The following is a 14,252-nucleotide window of genomic DNA, read 5'->3' on the forward strand; positions in this document are numbered from 1 at the left end:
GTAAAAGAGATTTTATGATTTCCTGGCAAAACTCCCAAGCAATATATGCCAAACAACGAAAGTGTTAAGACCAGTAGAAATTAAAGTATGTGGTTTGTTTTTGTTGTACCATGATTGAGTGATTTTGCGACGAACAAATCAAATCGTTCAAAGGGGGGCGCTTACTTCATTAAAGCATCGTAACAGCTCAATTCCGTTTGAAAAGAAAAACCCGATTAAAAAAAGCTTGCGTCTATAGGTTTATAGAAATTGTAGGATTACGAAAGCCTGAGTTGCAGAACGTGAAACAGCTAGTCTTTCTTCTTCAGCCGCAAAAGCCCCGCCGGAAAGGCTTATGGAAGCGTCCGTAAAGACTGAAAACTTTACCTGATATGTAATTGTTTGGTAGTGAGGGCTGATGGTAGAGCGTTCTTTAAGGGAGGGGCTAATTTAAAGTTAAAGACAGGATCTTTGTGTAATTACGGAAAGCAGACACCCGTATATATAACGGAAACTTTGGTGGCCTTTGTAGAAGAGATTTCAGAATGTGTAAAGCGTCACCCTGCAGTATTTCACAATCGCACCAACGTATTTTCTAACAAGCGGTAGTACGGGAAAAAGGTGATGTGAGCAAGAGAGTGGCTAAGAACTGTCTTCTTATTTTTTGTGTGGAAATATGTGCTGCTTGTTTTGGTTAACAAAAGAAAATATAGTAGATCAAAAAGAAAGTGAAATTCTTGGTTTGAAATCGAACCGGAAGTACAAGTGACCGCTCCCTCACAGGAAACCCATTGCTTTACTAAGTGTAGAAACCGAAATACTTGCACACACGCCATATACCGAGTACGTCACGTTTGACCGCAGCGCAAGAATTTTGTTGGTAACATTAAAAAACGTCCATAGATATACAAAATCGAAAGTACTTCAACGAGCCTTACTTACTGGACAGAATTTATTGTTATAAGAAAAAAAACTGAAAGAAATCTAAGACGACCTTAAGTGCATAGCGATTTATATAATGCTGAGAAATTATCTTTTTTAATCTGACAATTTCACCGAATCAAGCACTGGTTTGCGCTTTATTAATAATCAACGAAGTAAAGAGAAAGTGATAATACGAGTCAAAGATCAAAGGAACGAAACAGCTCTTACCAACGAGAACCTCTCTTTCTGGAGCTTTAAAAAATAACTTTTATACGCCAACAGTGTTCAAGAACCCGATAAGTTCTTCTCAAGATGATGGACGTGGTGAACCAGCTGGGAGAGGCGAGCTCAACAGGGAAAAAGAAGAAGAAGAAGCTTGTGTTCAATGACGGAATGGTGGATGCTAGTGACCGTGAAGCGCGGCGCAAAGTCAACCCGACCACTGGTTTCATAGTCGTCATCACATACTGTGTGCTTGTATTTGGATACGCGATATTCACAAGAAACTACTTGGTCGCACTGCTTGTGCCTGGGATTTGGATTTTATAAGCGCACAGACTTTTCCAGCTACTGAAATCAATATTTCATTGTGCTTAATTTTATTCCTTATGGAGAATTTCAAAACCGTCGTTTTCGTAATGCTTGGGTTATTGTGGACTTATTAAAGACTGCGTTAATCACATAGTCAATGCCCCACAGGTGTTAAATTCATTTCATTGGTTCTAACCAAAGGGCCACCTCTGGGATTTGCGCGAATATCCGGTATGCAGCAAGCGTCTCAAAAAAAACAACGGTCGCAAAATGGTTATGGTCATTGTGAGAAACTAATCCAATCCTATCTGATAAGCTAAGCGTGCTTTCCGGCCCAATAATGTTAGATGAACATAAAATGACAGGGGCGTAGCCAGGGGAGTGGCCCAGGGGGCTGCCCCCCCCCCCCATTTAGCAGCCAAAAATACAGTAAATGTATGAGACATTATTTGAAATACAGGAGAAAATGCCTTCACCGGGCCTTTTGGGCCCCCTCCTGTTAAAAATCCTGGCTACGCCGCTGAAATGATCACACAGCTCACGAAAGGCGCAGCTTGAATACTTGCCGCAGTGGAGACTTGGCGCAGTGGACGACCAGAGACTCATCTTTTATCAACATGGAACCAGTTCAGTTTGTGATGAGGTTGATTTTGTTTGGCGATGGTGATGGTTTTGAGTGGTGACTATTGTATTGAAACTACTGGCGGTAATGGTAATGTCCTTATGGCTGTGGTGATGATAAGGAAGATGACAAATATTGGATCATATGTCGAGGGCTGCAATGTGTGCGATGTCTCAAGGTTACTATACCGCATGTTAAGGTTCTTACATCAGCGTTACACCTAGAACGGAAACAAGCTTGGGGAATTCAACATGTGAGCGCGTCACAGTTGAGCGGCTCTTACTTAGAGGGACCATGTCTCGAGTTTAGCCACAGGGCACCATCTTCCCGTTATTATCAGAATTATTTCCCGTAAATAACTACAAAATAAAAGTCGAGTGAAATCTCATAAAGTTGTCTTTGATAAGATTTCGATTTTTTAGGATTTTTTACATCAAAGACAGCTTTATGAGATTTCATTCGACCTTTATTTTGTAATAGATCATTTACGGGAAATAATTCTGATGATAACAACGGGAGGATGGTAAGCCTGTGGTTTACCATGAAACGACCCAAGGCTTTGAAATCAACGTTACACTATTAGGACAGAAGCAAGTTTGGGGATCCCACAAGAATCTATGTGGTCCATCCTCTTGGTCATTGCATGATATATCGAATGGATCATAGAGTTTACAACCCCAGCCTCGTTTCCAGAGTCCACATATCTTTTTGTAAGCGGCCAGATATAAGCCAATTGCACGCGAAAACCTTCCCTTTAAGCCACCCAAAAACCTCCCCTTTAAGCGTGAATTACACGCGAAAACTGTCCCCTTTAAGCGTGAATTACACGCGAAAACCTCCACTTTCGCGAAAACGCCCTTCTTTGATCCCTGCTGAACATGCAGACACGCGTCTGTTTATTTTGAACATTGATCAAGGGAACAAATAACATTCATTAACCAAAATAAAATTTTAAAAAACGAGATTTATTTGGCAAAACAGTACAACATGCTTGAAATTGATAAAAAATGACTTTTTAATTTCTGTATTGGATGACGTGACGAAATCAATAAACGCAAAGCATTTGCCATGTAAGTATGAGTATGGAAGTTAATAAGTCTCTTACAGATTACTGTAAATAAGAACGCGATAATATGGGATAAAGAAAAGACATTTTAATTAGAAGCTCTTTTAAGTTAAAGTTAAACATGAGAGGATAATAATCTTACATAAAGATAAATATTTAATAAGATAGAGAACTCCATTATTTATCTTTTTGACGCAGGTTTTAATTTTAGTGACTCTAAGGAAAAGGCTTAAAAAGTAATATTCTTCACATATTTTTTTCTAATAAGTCTTGTTTATTTTTTAACTAAAGAAAAGCAATCAAGCTAAACCGTTATTTTCCCGCTGTTTGTGCCATTGCGTTCCAAAAAGGAAATATTTATTATATCAAGTCAGCGATCCGATGAAACGGTGAACACTTTTCTTAGGGTTTGCGATTCCCGGGTGCTATTTCCGTGAGCGGTTTGACTACTGCACACTGTCTAAATACATTTTAATGGATTTTCAGAGTCGACTTGTCAACAGCTTCCTTTAAAATCGAGATAAGTAGTAAATCATTTAGAATTTTCAGGTGTAATTAAATTGACAAAACGTCACCTATGTTTTCGAATAAAAGTAATAACATTTTGACCGGAGCCTTGAAATAACTGAAAAAAAAGCACTTCATCTGGATCTGTTGTAAGATTTCAACTTAACTTGGCAGATGGACGACTAATATTGCTGTTAGGAAGAGACATGACTCGTATTACAGTATAAACGAGTTTTTGAAGTAATATTTCATTATCGGAAATTAAAATCTAATTGTTCGTAATGACTCTGTTTGTTTTCTCTTTGAAGTTTATTTCATGACTTCATTTCTGCATTCATCAACCAAGAAATATACCGATTTTAACCGCTTCATCATTACCAGATAAAGCGTCCTCGTTTTTATGAGGATTTCTGATTACGTGACAACCTTTTTTCATAACTGCTATTCGGATTCAAAGCCACCGTGGACAAATATGATGTGTGCAAATTAGATTTTTTTTTGGTGTGCCACACGACGGTGTTAAAAACAGCCGCTTGAATGATCGACGTTTTCGGTTGGCTCTTGCGTTCGGTCTCAGTCAACTTTCAATACCTACTCGCAATGTTTAATAGCCAGGTTGAAAAGCCCTGAAGGTCTTTTGACACTTGGTGTTGTTATATATCCTGTGTAATATCTTAGTTTTCTCATTAAAATTCAGATTAGATTGGATAAGTTAGAGCTAAGCTGCAGTTTTTCGGCGTCACTTGCTAGTCACGGCATCCAGCCCGGTAAAAATATGGCAAAAGTAGGGAACGGTCACATTCGTGGAACTTGAATGGATGATACTTCAAAATGACAGAAGAAGACCAAAATGCGATTATTCCGGAGCAAGCGCCGTTAGAAAATGTCCTTAATAATACGGAGCTTTCATTTCCCGCGAAACGCCAAGGTCGATATCTAGAGCGCAACAGAAGGTTTTTTGTTGTGCTGCTAACGATCGCGGGCCTCTTAGTTGGCTTTATCTTTGGTTATTTTATCCATGAAAGCAAGCGTTTGAGGGATTCTAGGAGGGAAGAATGGTACCATGTATATCAAGAAATGATCAGCACAAAGCGATTGGAGGAGAACTTAAGGTGAGTATTAGTAATAAAAACATAATAAGTATAATTCGATCTCCGTTTCCATTTCCATTTATTCGATCTCCGTTTCCATTTACTGTGTTACGGGAATTGTGGAGTATTTGTTACTAATGTGATGGACAACTTATATTGATGCCAGGCCAGTTTTTGTACGTTTGAGTCGGTCATGGGCTATAGGACAATTTTACTCAAACTGATGTCTAATGCCTTTTAGTGCCAACTAAACTACTAATACGCGCTATACGACGCGCTATGGTAAATCCATCCGCTCCTCCAGCGGTGCCGGTCGCTGGAGGAGCGAAAAGAAAAAAAAATACACCCAGTTGAAGAAGTACTAAGTATTTTATTCGGCACTAACAAACATCAGACATCACTTTGGAGTAAAGTTGTCCTATAACCCGTGGTTTTATATGTCAGTTCTTTAGGCTGACAGCTTATGAGAACAGTCAAAAAAAAGTTAGGGACGATTTCAGGTATGATAAATGTTTTTCAATAAATTCAAATTGATGATTAATTAATACAAACATAATGGACTTGAACATGGTAACGCCCCAAGTTTTTAACACTTTAAAAGTAAGCTTCTACCGGTTTTACGCGTGACAATATACTTGAGCCACTATTAATTGAAGGTATAAACACGTGACCATAACTTTGAGCTACTACTCTTTGATTGAGCGCATGATAAACTCCTTGAGCTCCTATTGGTTGAAGGCGTAACCATAACCGCGAGCCTGATCATAATCTTGAGCTCCTATTTGCTAAAGGCGTAGCGAATGATCATAACGCTGAGCTCCTATTGGTTGAACATGGAACCACACCCTTGAGCTCCTATTGGTTGAACACGTAACGTGCGACCAGACCCTTGAGCTCCTATTGGTTGAACATGGAACCACACCCTTGAGCTCCTATTGGTTGAACATGGAACCCCTCATTGAGCTCCTATTGGTTGAACAAGTGACGCGTGAACACAACCTTGAGCTCCAATGGTTGAGCTCATGACAATTGATTCATTGCGTGCTTTTGGCGGGCAAATGTTTTAAAGCGCCCGCAAAGTATTCTGGATCCTCGAGCATGGTGGTACCCAGAGTTCAGAGCTTAAGTGGATAATACGAAACTCTAGTAAATATAGGCGAAAATAATCAAATATAAACCGAGAAAAGCGGGTTATGACTCAGCAAAGATTACTGCTCACACCGAGAGTCAGCTTTCTAATCTTTCCCGATCGTGTCATGCTCAATCGTGTTCATGTATTAAAGTGCTTTTAACAGGTTACCAATTCAATTATCATAAGTGAAGATTAGTTTACTGATAATTAAAGACTGATTGACAGTTTGTCAAATAACTTTTTAATCCAACAACCAATGAGTGCTTCTTGTATATATAGCAAGCCTTATTACAACAACATTCCCTTATCCCTGCATGTGATAAGCTTCGCCATGCTGGGCAATTCCAAATCAGAGAAGTTTGAGCTCGAGCGAGTCGAGGTTCCCGTGGTACATCAAATCAACAAGCGACAAGTGATATGTATCTGTGTGGTAGTTGTTCTTGTGGTTGCCGCTGCAGCTTTTTCGGTTGGCCACTTTGTAACGTCACCCCTCAGTGTTAAAGCAGACAAAAAGCACACATGGCACGGACTCTCATCGCAATTTCATGATAAATTTCAAACTTCTGTTGATTCAAGAAAGATTGAAGAAAACCTTAGGTAAGGCGTAGTTGAATTACCCGTTAGTCAAAGGACACATGGAAGAAATGCACCCTGTTGTTTACCGTTTCCTACATGTTAGTCCCCAGGTGGCATATTAATTAAGGACGAGTTATTCTAGACAGAGTTATTTCCTGCCAAACCATAAGCTTTATTTATTTTCTTACAAGGCTTCCTTGTCATCGTTGTAGATAGACGAAAGCAGATCCCAGGAGACCCAAGTATTCCAATTAAGTTATGTTATTAGGCATCTTAATCGAAAACTGAAAACATTGGCAAAGCACTTAATTTAGCACCGATGTCTGGTATATGTCATTTACTAGGCACTGCGTTTTTAGGCTATTTTATCGAATTCCCTGAGAACTGTCGATCATTTTTTTTCTAATGACATATCCATGAAAGTGTTCCATTATGTGAATAGTTTATTTACTTTAGTAAATAAACTTCAAGTGCACCACACAGTTTAGCTTGGTATGAGAGAACCTTTCATCGGCGCGAGCCGCGCAGTTTTGGATATCTAAATGTTACCGTCAAACATGGGTTGGACCTGTACATTGATCTGTTTCTTCGTTTCTGACAATAATGGTGGGAACTTATCGTTCCGCCTCCAACGCATTCCTAGAGGTTCACTCAATGCTTAAAACTTACATAATAAAATGTGTGTAACATACTGAGTCTTTTGAGGAGGCTAGTGGAGCATGGTTGCAGTTGAGTATTGAGATAATGTAAATCCAGTGTTCCCCGATCTTTGATTGTTCCCATTAGTTGTCATAAGCCTGGTTAAGAGAGGTCATTGTGATATCCGTAATATCACAATCTTTAGAATATAGATCTAAATCTTGTTTTTAATTAACGGAAGTTATTAAAATGGCACCGAAGCACTCGATCTGCAGGGTTACGTCATTTGCGATATACCAAACATGTTCGGGCCTCATTATGTAGGTTATATAAGAGCAAACAGTCTTTTGACAACAGAACGAATTATGAGAGGAATACACTCTAACTTTTTATTTGAGCATAAACTCTAGCCAGCTGCCTTTAATGACAGGTTATGGAACATCAATATTTCTGAAGACAATAAACACGCCTCATAATATTTGAGATGAAACAGTCAATTTGGATAGGAAGTTTAGCTTTTCCAGCCTGGTTGTCTGTTCTGTCGAAACTTTTCATCCTCGGGGACCGAGGGCGTCGCGGAGGTCAGCGGAGGCTGTCCTGGGTCCCCGAGGATGAAACTTTTTTAAATGGCAGAAATCTCAAGGCGCGTAGTGAATTGTGTGAAGGAAAGAAGCAGAAAATGTCGCAAGCCCACAGCCTTTGTCGCTAGTCCAACCACAAGCCACTGCACTCCCAGCACATCCGCCAATTCAACTCAGTCGCACAAATCCTTTATAAAAGTCCACGACGCCTCTTTGTAGAGCGAGCAGGGATCTTAGTTATGATAATAAAATGAAATAAAATTGTAACGGAAGTTAATAGACTGCACTGACATACACCATAGTATGCAGAGTATTGAATACGCTGACCCTATGTTAACGGCAGGTTTTTCACAAGCAAGCCCCACATTGCTGGCGACAGGCGACAGAAGGAGCTTGCAGAGTTACTGCAGGCTCAGTGGAAGTCATATGGGTTCGACTCGGTGGAGATGCCCGAGTACGAGGTCCTGCTTTCCATGCCACAAGTCGACCACCCCAATAAAGTCGAGATCGTCCAGAATGGCACAGTGGTCTACGAGACAGCGGGGCAGTACAATGTAAGACGCAAAGTTGCGGATAGAAAACAAAAAATGAAACCGTTGTGTTGGTGGACCTTTGTAATGATTACATGAATTATTTCCTTAGCTTTTAGCTTCTTCCTTGTCCCCCTGTTGTTCACCACCGAACGAGCTCCTCCTCTTTCATTTCCTGTTGTAGACCACCGCAGGCCCGACAGACAAGCAACCCTTCTTGTACACACCTTACTTCCCGTATTCAGGCAACGGAACGGCCGAGGGAGAACTCGTCTTTGCCAACCATTGCCAGGACAATGACTTTACAGAGCTTGCGAACTTAACTATCACCGTCAAAGGCAAGATAGTCATCTGCAAGTCTATCGGAAGTTCGGTGAGTTATTCGAAAGGAAAGGTGGGATTCTTGTGCTAATGAAAGGCCGGGAAAACTCTTTATCCTTGCGCGACGATTCAATGCCATTTTTGCTATCAGATTGCGAGGGTGATTATGTCAGTGTTCACTAAGCTCAAGTTTACTATACACCCTTCCCCCCATAAATAGCATCTAGCTTACGCTTTATCTAATTTTATGAAAATGGATTTCATTCATTTACAGCAGAACCTCGATAAACGATACTCAATATAACGATACTCGATATAACGATACTTGATATAACGATACGACAATATAGCGATACTCGATATAACGATACTCAATATGGCGATACTCAATACAACGATACTTGATATAACGATACTCGATCAATAACGATATCGATTTCTGGTTCCGCCAATGTAAAGAAAAATAATATCAATATAACGATATTCTCGATATAACGATGCAACTTTTTGGTCCTTTGCCACATCGTTATATCAAGGTGACATTGTATTCCATTTTATTTTTAAGGCACGAAAAAAAAGTAAAACTTAGTTTGCAGATAAAGTCACAGTGTTTATATCATCAACTCGTCGTAATCAGAGGATCAAACTGTTTTGTGTTTGAACATTACCATTTCTTTGGATGAGTGGCTTGGGGGGGGGGAGGGGGGGGTTAGGTAGGTTTACATAGTAATCTTTTCTTTGCACAGAGCCGTAGCAGACCATGTAAGATTGGGAGGGGGGGGGGGGGGGTGCGCAATACAGAATCATTAAAAAAATATTGGGAGCTCAGCCAAGCCCCTACTGGTTATTTCCATATATTTTTTTTTTTTTGGGGGGGATACACATGCCCCCAGTAACCCAACCCCTGCTACCGCCCTGTTGCAAATATTGAAGGAATACAAGAAAGTCCGAATTTGAATAAATTTCTGGCATCCTTTTGCCTCTCTGTTTCAGGTCCTACGAGCAGCCATGTATGGTGCCATAGCGGTGTTACTCTACCCTGATCCCGAGATCACCAGTAAACTTGGCACCCGCCCACAAGACACTTTCCCAAACACTCCATGGAACCCTGCAGACGCCGTCTTCGAGAAGCCCTTGCGGTACATATTCGGTGACCCACTCACTCCGCACTTTCCCTCAATCCCTGGAATGTACAGGAGACCACTGAATGAGTCGAAACTGCCAAGTATTCCGGCTCAACCAATCTCCTTCGAAGAGGCCAAACACATCCTCAGTAGAATGAAAGGTAAATTTGCAACAGAGGGAGAACTGTTTTTCTAACATCTAAAAAAAAAGTTTTCAGATAGACGAGTAAAGAGAGGATACCCTCCTACTGATGTTCAACATTATTGTTTTTCCACAATACCTCAAAGTTTCTTCGAGCCCGGGGTTCTCTTCGTCTGTTTTCCTCCGTTTTTAACACGAACATGTGTTATTTTTAAGGAGAGGAAGTGCCATCTTCTTGGAAAGGGGCCCTGAATATAACCTACAGGCTTGGTCCAGGCTTCGAGTCTCCAAACACAACGGTGCGTTTGACTATCAACAACCAAGTAAACGTGCAACCCATCTATAATGTCATCGGCACAATCACAGGCAGCAACGAGCCAGATCGCTACGTACTGATAGGCAACCACAGGGACGCCTTCCTGTATGGAGCCGTCGATCCTTCAAGTGGAACAGCCACCCTTGCAGAGATGGCAAGAGTCATGGGTAACCTTCTCAAGTCCGGTTATCGGCCACGGAGAACCATTAAGTTCTGTAGCTGGGGAGCGGAAGAGTTCGGCTTGATTGGCTCTGTCGAGTGGGTGGAGGAGCATTCAAAGATTCTTTCGGATCGAGCCATAGTCTACTTGAATACGGATGTGGCAGTTGGTGGAAATTTCGTGCTGGTTGCACAGTCGTGCCCGTCGTTTGCGAAGTTTATTTTCTCTTGGGCAAAGAAGATACCTGACCCAAACGCGCAAAACGGAAAGACCTCCATGTACGATATCATGGTGGAGAGAACACCGTCTAAAACGTACAAAGGCAAGCCCCAAGTGGTGCCATACCTTTACATGAGCGACTACATCCCCTTCTATAATAGCATTGGAGTCCCATCCGCAGATTTTAGCTATTTCTTTGGGCACAACAACAAGATGGAGTTGTATCCCGTATATCACACACAACACGATAACTTCTACTGGATGAAAACCTTCGTTGATCCAAAATTCGAGTTCCATAAAACCATGGCGATGTTCCAAGGCGGAATGTTGCTGGAGCTTGCGGACATGGATGTGTTACCTTTTGACTTTGCTAGAACCGCAGAGAGTTTGGAACGGCTCTTTCCTCTCTTATCCGCCTACAAATCAACGGGTATGAAAGTGGACCCAATCGTTAAAGCCATTGTTAAGTTCAAAAACGCCTCCAAATCTTTTGTTGAAGCGAAGGCGCAGCTCACTGGAAAAGAAGATCCCATTTACCTTCGTATGGTAAACGATCAGATGCTCCAAGCGGAAAAGGCGTTTGTGCGAGCGGATACCTACTCGTCCGACAGTATTACCAAGAATGTCGTCAGCCCTAGAGGGTACTTCCCCGGGATCCACGAGGCTAATCTATTGGCAAAGCGTACACACAATTATGAGGAATTGAAGAAACAATTATCCGTTGTTACGGCAGCCATTAACTCGGCTGCAGATTTTCTCAAGCCGTTCCCGCCACCAGGCACGAGTGATGCTCACACAGTAAGTGTCCCTGGGAAGATGATTGTCCTTCTAGCAGTTGGCTTACAAGTGCTTTTGTTCCATAGATAGAAGAATGGCATTGGTTGTGTTTGGCAGAGTCTTCTTTTGATTTCTGCAATGACACTTGTTTTGACAATTCCCAAGACAGCCAGGACAAAAAGTATAACCATGGCTATCCTGCTTTGGCACGAGGGGGGCCTATAGTGAAACGTTTCTATATGAGCCAAGCTTCGCATCATATCAGGACTGTATCTAGAAATCTTAATAAGGGCGAACGCGGGCGGGAAGGAGGGGGGTATACATCCCATGTATGTATCTATGTATCCACCCCTTTCTTCTGCTTACCGTGAACCGTTGTGTGACCTCTGATGATCGCGTGACGCTCAGGAGAGAATAGTATTGAAATAGGACGTGTCGTAGCGTCCATAGGGAGCCGGGCGTGCCCTCAGTTTTTAAGAAATAAGAAAATGACTCGTAGGGGCGGCTGTGACCCTAAGCCCCCCTCCCCAATCTAAGAATTTTGAGACCTACTACGGAACTGAGTACTATCGTTATTAAATGAGAGCGAACCAATGGAGATCCTGCCAAATTTGCTCTTTCATTTCTCTTTAAAATCTGCTCTTTCATTCTTACAAAATTTTGAAAATGTCACTCATGATTGCCTTTTCGAGATTTGTCTTCACATTATCGCAACAAATAGAAAACATTGTATTAAATCTCAGATTTATACATCCATAGTGATGTAATTTGTAACATACACGTCTGTTATATGTATAATATCTTTACTAACTTTATACCAAACTTGCCCTCGAGTGAGTCACGTGACTTTCTTTTCTTAGCGATCCCCTCTCATCGTCTGTTAGCCCCAGAGATGTGCTTTCCCATTCCTCTCGTTTTATTATATTTTCTTGATAAAACCAACCCCTCGCTTTTTTTATTAAATCCCCCCCTTGTCAGCTACACCTTTGCTATTAAAGAGCCCCTTGTCAGCTATACCTTTGTTATTATAGAGCCCCTTGTCAGCCATACCTTTGTAATTAAAGAGCCCCTTGTCAGCCATACCTTTGTTATTAAAGAGCCCCTTGTCAGCTATACCTTTGTTATTATAGAGCCCCTTGTCAGCCACACCTTTGTTATTAAAGAGCCCCTTGTCAGCTATACCTTTGTTATTAAAGAGCCCCTTGTCAGCCACACCTTTGTTATTAAAGAGCCCCTTGTCAGCTATACCTTTGTTATTATAGAGCCCCTTGTCAGCTATACCTTTGTTATTAAAAAGCCCCTTGTCAGCCATACCTTTGTTATTAAAGAGCCCCTTGTCAGCTACACCTTTGTTATTAAAGAGCCCCTTGTCAGCCATACCTTTGTAATTAAAGAGCCTCTTGTCAGCTATACCTTTGTTATTAAAGAGCCCCTTGTCAGCTATACCTTTGTTATTAAAGAGCCCCTTGTCAGCCACACCCTTTGTAATTAAAGAGCCTCTTGTCAGCTATACCTTTGTTATTAAAGAGCCCCTTGTCAGCTATACCTTTGTAATTAAAGAGCCCCTTGTCAGCCACACCTTTGTTATTAAAGAGCCCCTTGTCAGCCACACGTTTGTTATTAAAGAGCCCCTTGTCAGCTATACCTTTGTTATTAAAGAGCCCCTTGTCAGCCTCACCTTTGTTATTAAAGAGCCCCTTGTCAACCACACGTTTGTTATTAAAGAGCCCCTTGTCAGCCACACGTATGTTATTAAATAGCCCCTTGTCAGCCACACGTATGTTATTAGAGAGCCCCTTGTCAGCCACACGTTTGTTATTAAAGAGCCCCTTGTCAGCCACACGTATGTTATTAAATAGCCCCTTGTCAGCCACACGTTTGTTATTAAAGAGCCCCTTGTCAACCACACGTTTGTTATTAAAGAGCCCCTTGTCAGCCACACGTATGTTATTAAAGAGCCCCTTGTCAGCCACACGTTTGTTATTAGAGAGCCCCTTGTCAGCCACACGTTTGTTATTAAAGAGCCCCTTGTCAGCCACACGTTTGTTATTAGAGAGCCCCTTGTCAGCCTCACCTTTGTTATTAAAGAGCCCCTTGTCAGCCACACCTTTGTTATTAAAGAACCCCTTGTCAGCCACACCCTTTGTTATTAAATAGCCCCTTGTCAGCCACACGTATGTTATAAAAGAGCCCCTTGTCAGCCACACGTTTGTTATTAGAGAGCCCCTTGTCAGCCACACGTTTGTTATTAAAGAGCCCCTTGTCAGCCACACGTTTGTTATTAGAGAGCCCCTTGTCAGCCACACCTTTGTTATTAAAGAGCCCCTTGTCAGCCACACCTTTGTTATTAAAGAGCCCCTTGTCAGCTATACCTTTGTTATTAAAGAGCCTCTTGTCAGCTATACCATTGTGGAATTACAGATCATCTTCCTAATTTCTTAATTATTATTAAATTAGCACCTTTACCCCAGAGTTGTAAAATGTACAAACGAGATTTCTCCAAGCTTGATAAAGAAGCATTATTATCAGATATTCAGTCCATCAACTGGATCGATGTCCTACCATCTAATGATGGATCGAAAAATGTTAACGATATATTTCAATCCTTTTTCTCAAATATTTCTGCTATTATTGACAAACATGTTCCCCTGAGGAAACGGACAAGAAAGGAGATTAAATCACTTTCCAAGCCTTGGATTACCAAGGGCATTATAACATCAATCAAGTTGAAGGACAAATTCTATAAAAAATATCTTGTATCTAGAAGTGAGTACTACCTCTCAAAATACAAATGCTATCGCAATAAGATTAGTCAGCTTATTAGAACTAGCAAACAGAACTACTATCAGAATTACTTTGCTACCAATAGTAAGAATATAAAAAAATATTTGGTCAGGTATTAAGGAATTGATAACAACAAAGCCTACTTGCTCAAACCAACCCTCCAAACTTATCATTAATAATAAGACAGTCAAAGACCCCAAAGCTATTGCAATAGCCTTTAATAACTTTTTT

At 41.1% G+C, this 14,252-nt stretch overlaps 1 protein-coding gene across 2 annotated transcripts; it reads left to right on the top strand.

Moving 5' to 3' along the window:
- The first annotated feature begins 4,009 nt into the window (after positions 1-4,009).
- On the top strand, positions 4,010-12,074 carry LOC5521258 (putative N-acetylated-alpha-linked acidic dipeptidase). 2 transcript variants are annotated; one of them, XM_032366492.2, is made up of 5 exons: positions 4,010-4,741; positions 7,992-8,202; positions 8,363-8,551; positions 9,493-9,784; positions 9,982-12,074. In XM_032366492.2, exons 1-5 carry the CDS (start codon positions 4,461-4,463, stop codon positions 11,325-11,327), a joined length of 2,319 nt encoding a protein of 772 aa, XP_032222383.2. In that variant the 5' UTR covers positions 4,010-4,460; the 3' UTR covers positions 11,328-12,074. The 2 variants fall into 2 exon arrangements, with proteins under 2 accessions (XP_032222383.2, XP_032222382.2); XM_032366491.2 differs by lacking the exon at positions 4,010-4,741 and adding an exon at positions 6,126-6,449.
- Positions 12,075-14,252: the final 2,178 nt, after the last annotated feature.

Source organism: Nematostella vectensis, chromosome 2 (genome assembly GCF_932526225.1).
Source record: "Nematostella vectensis chromosome 2, jaNemVect1.1, whole genome shotgun sequence".
Classification (NCBI taxonomy): Eukaryota; Metazoa; Cnidaria; class Anthozoa; order Actiniaria; family Edwardsiidae; genus Nematostella; species Nematostella vectensis.

Excerpts from the sequence above, each read along its gene's own strand:
- LOC5521258 (XM_032366492.2), top strand. The coding sequence starts at position 4,461 with ATGACAGAAGAAGACCAAAATGCGATTATTCCGGAGCAAGCGCCGTTA. Across the intron at positions 4,742-7,991 it reads CGATTGGAGGAGAACTTAAG|GTTTTTCACAAGCAAGCCCC; the intron begins GTGAGTATTAGT and ends TGTTAACGGCAG. Across the intron at positions 9,785-9,981 it reads CATCCTCAGTAGAATGAAAG|GAGAGGAAGTGCCATCTTCT; the intron begins GTAAATTTGCAA and ends GTTATTTTTAAG.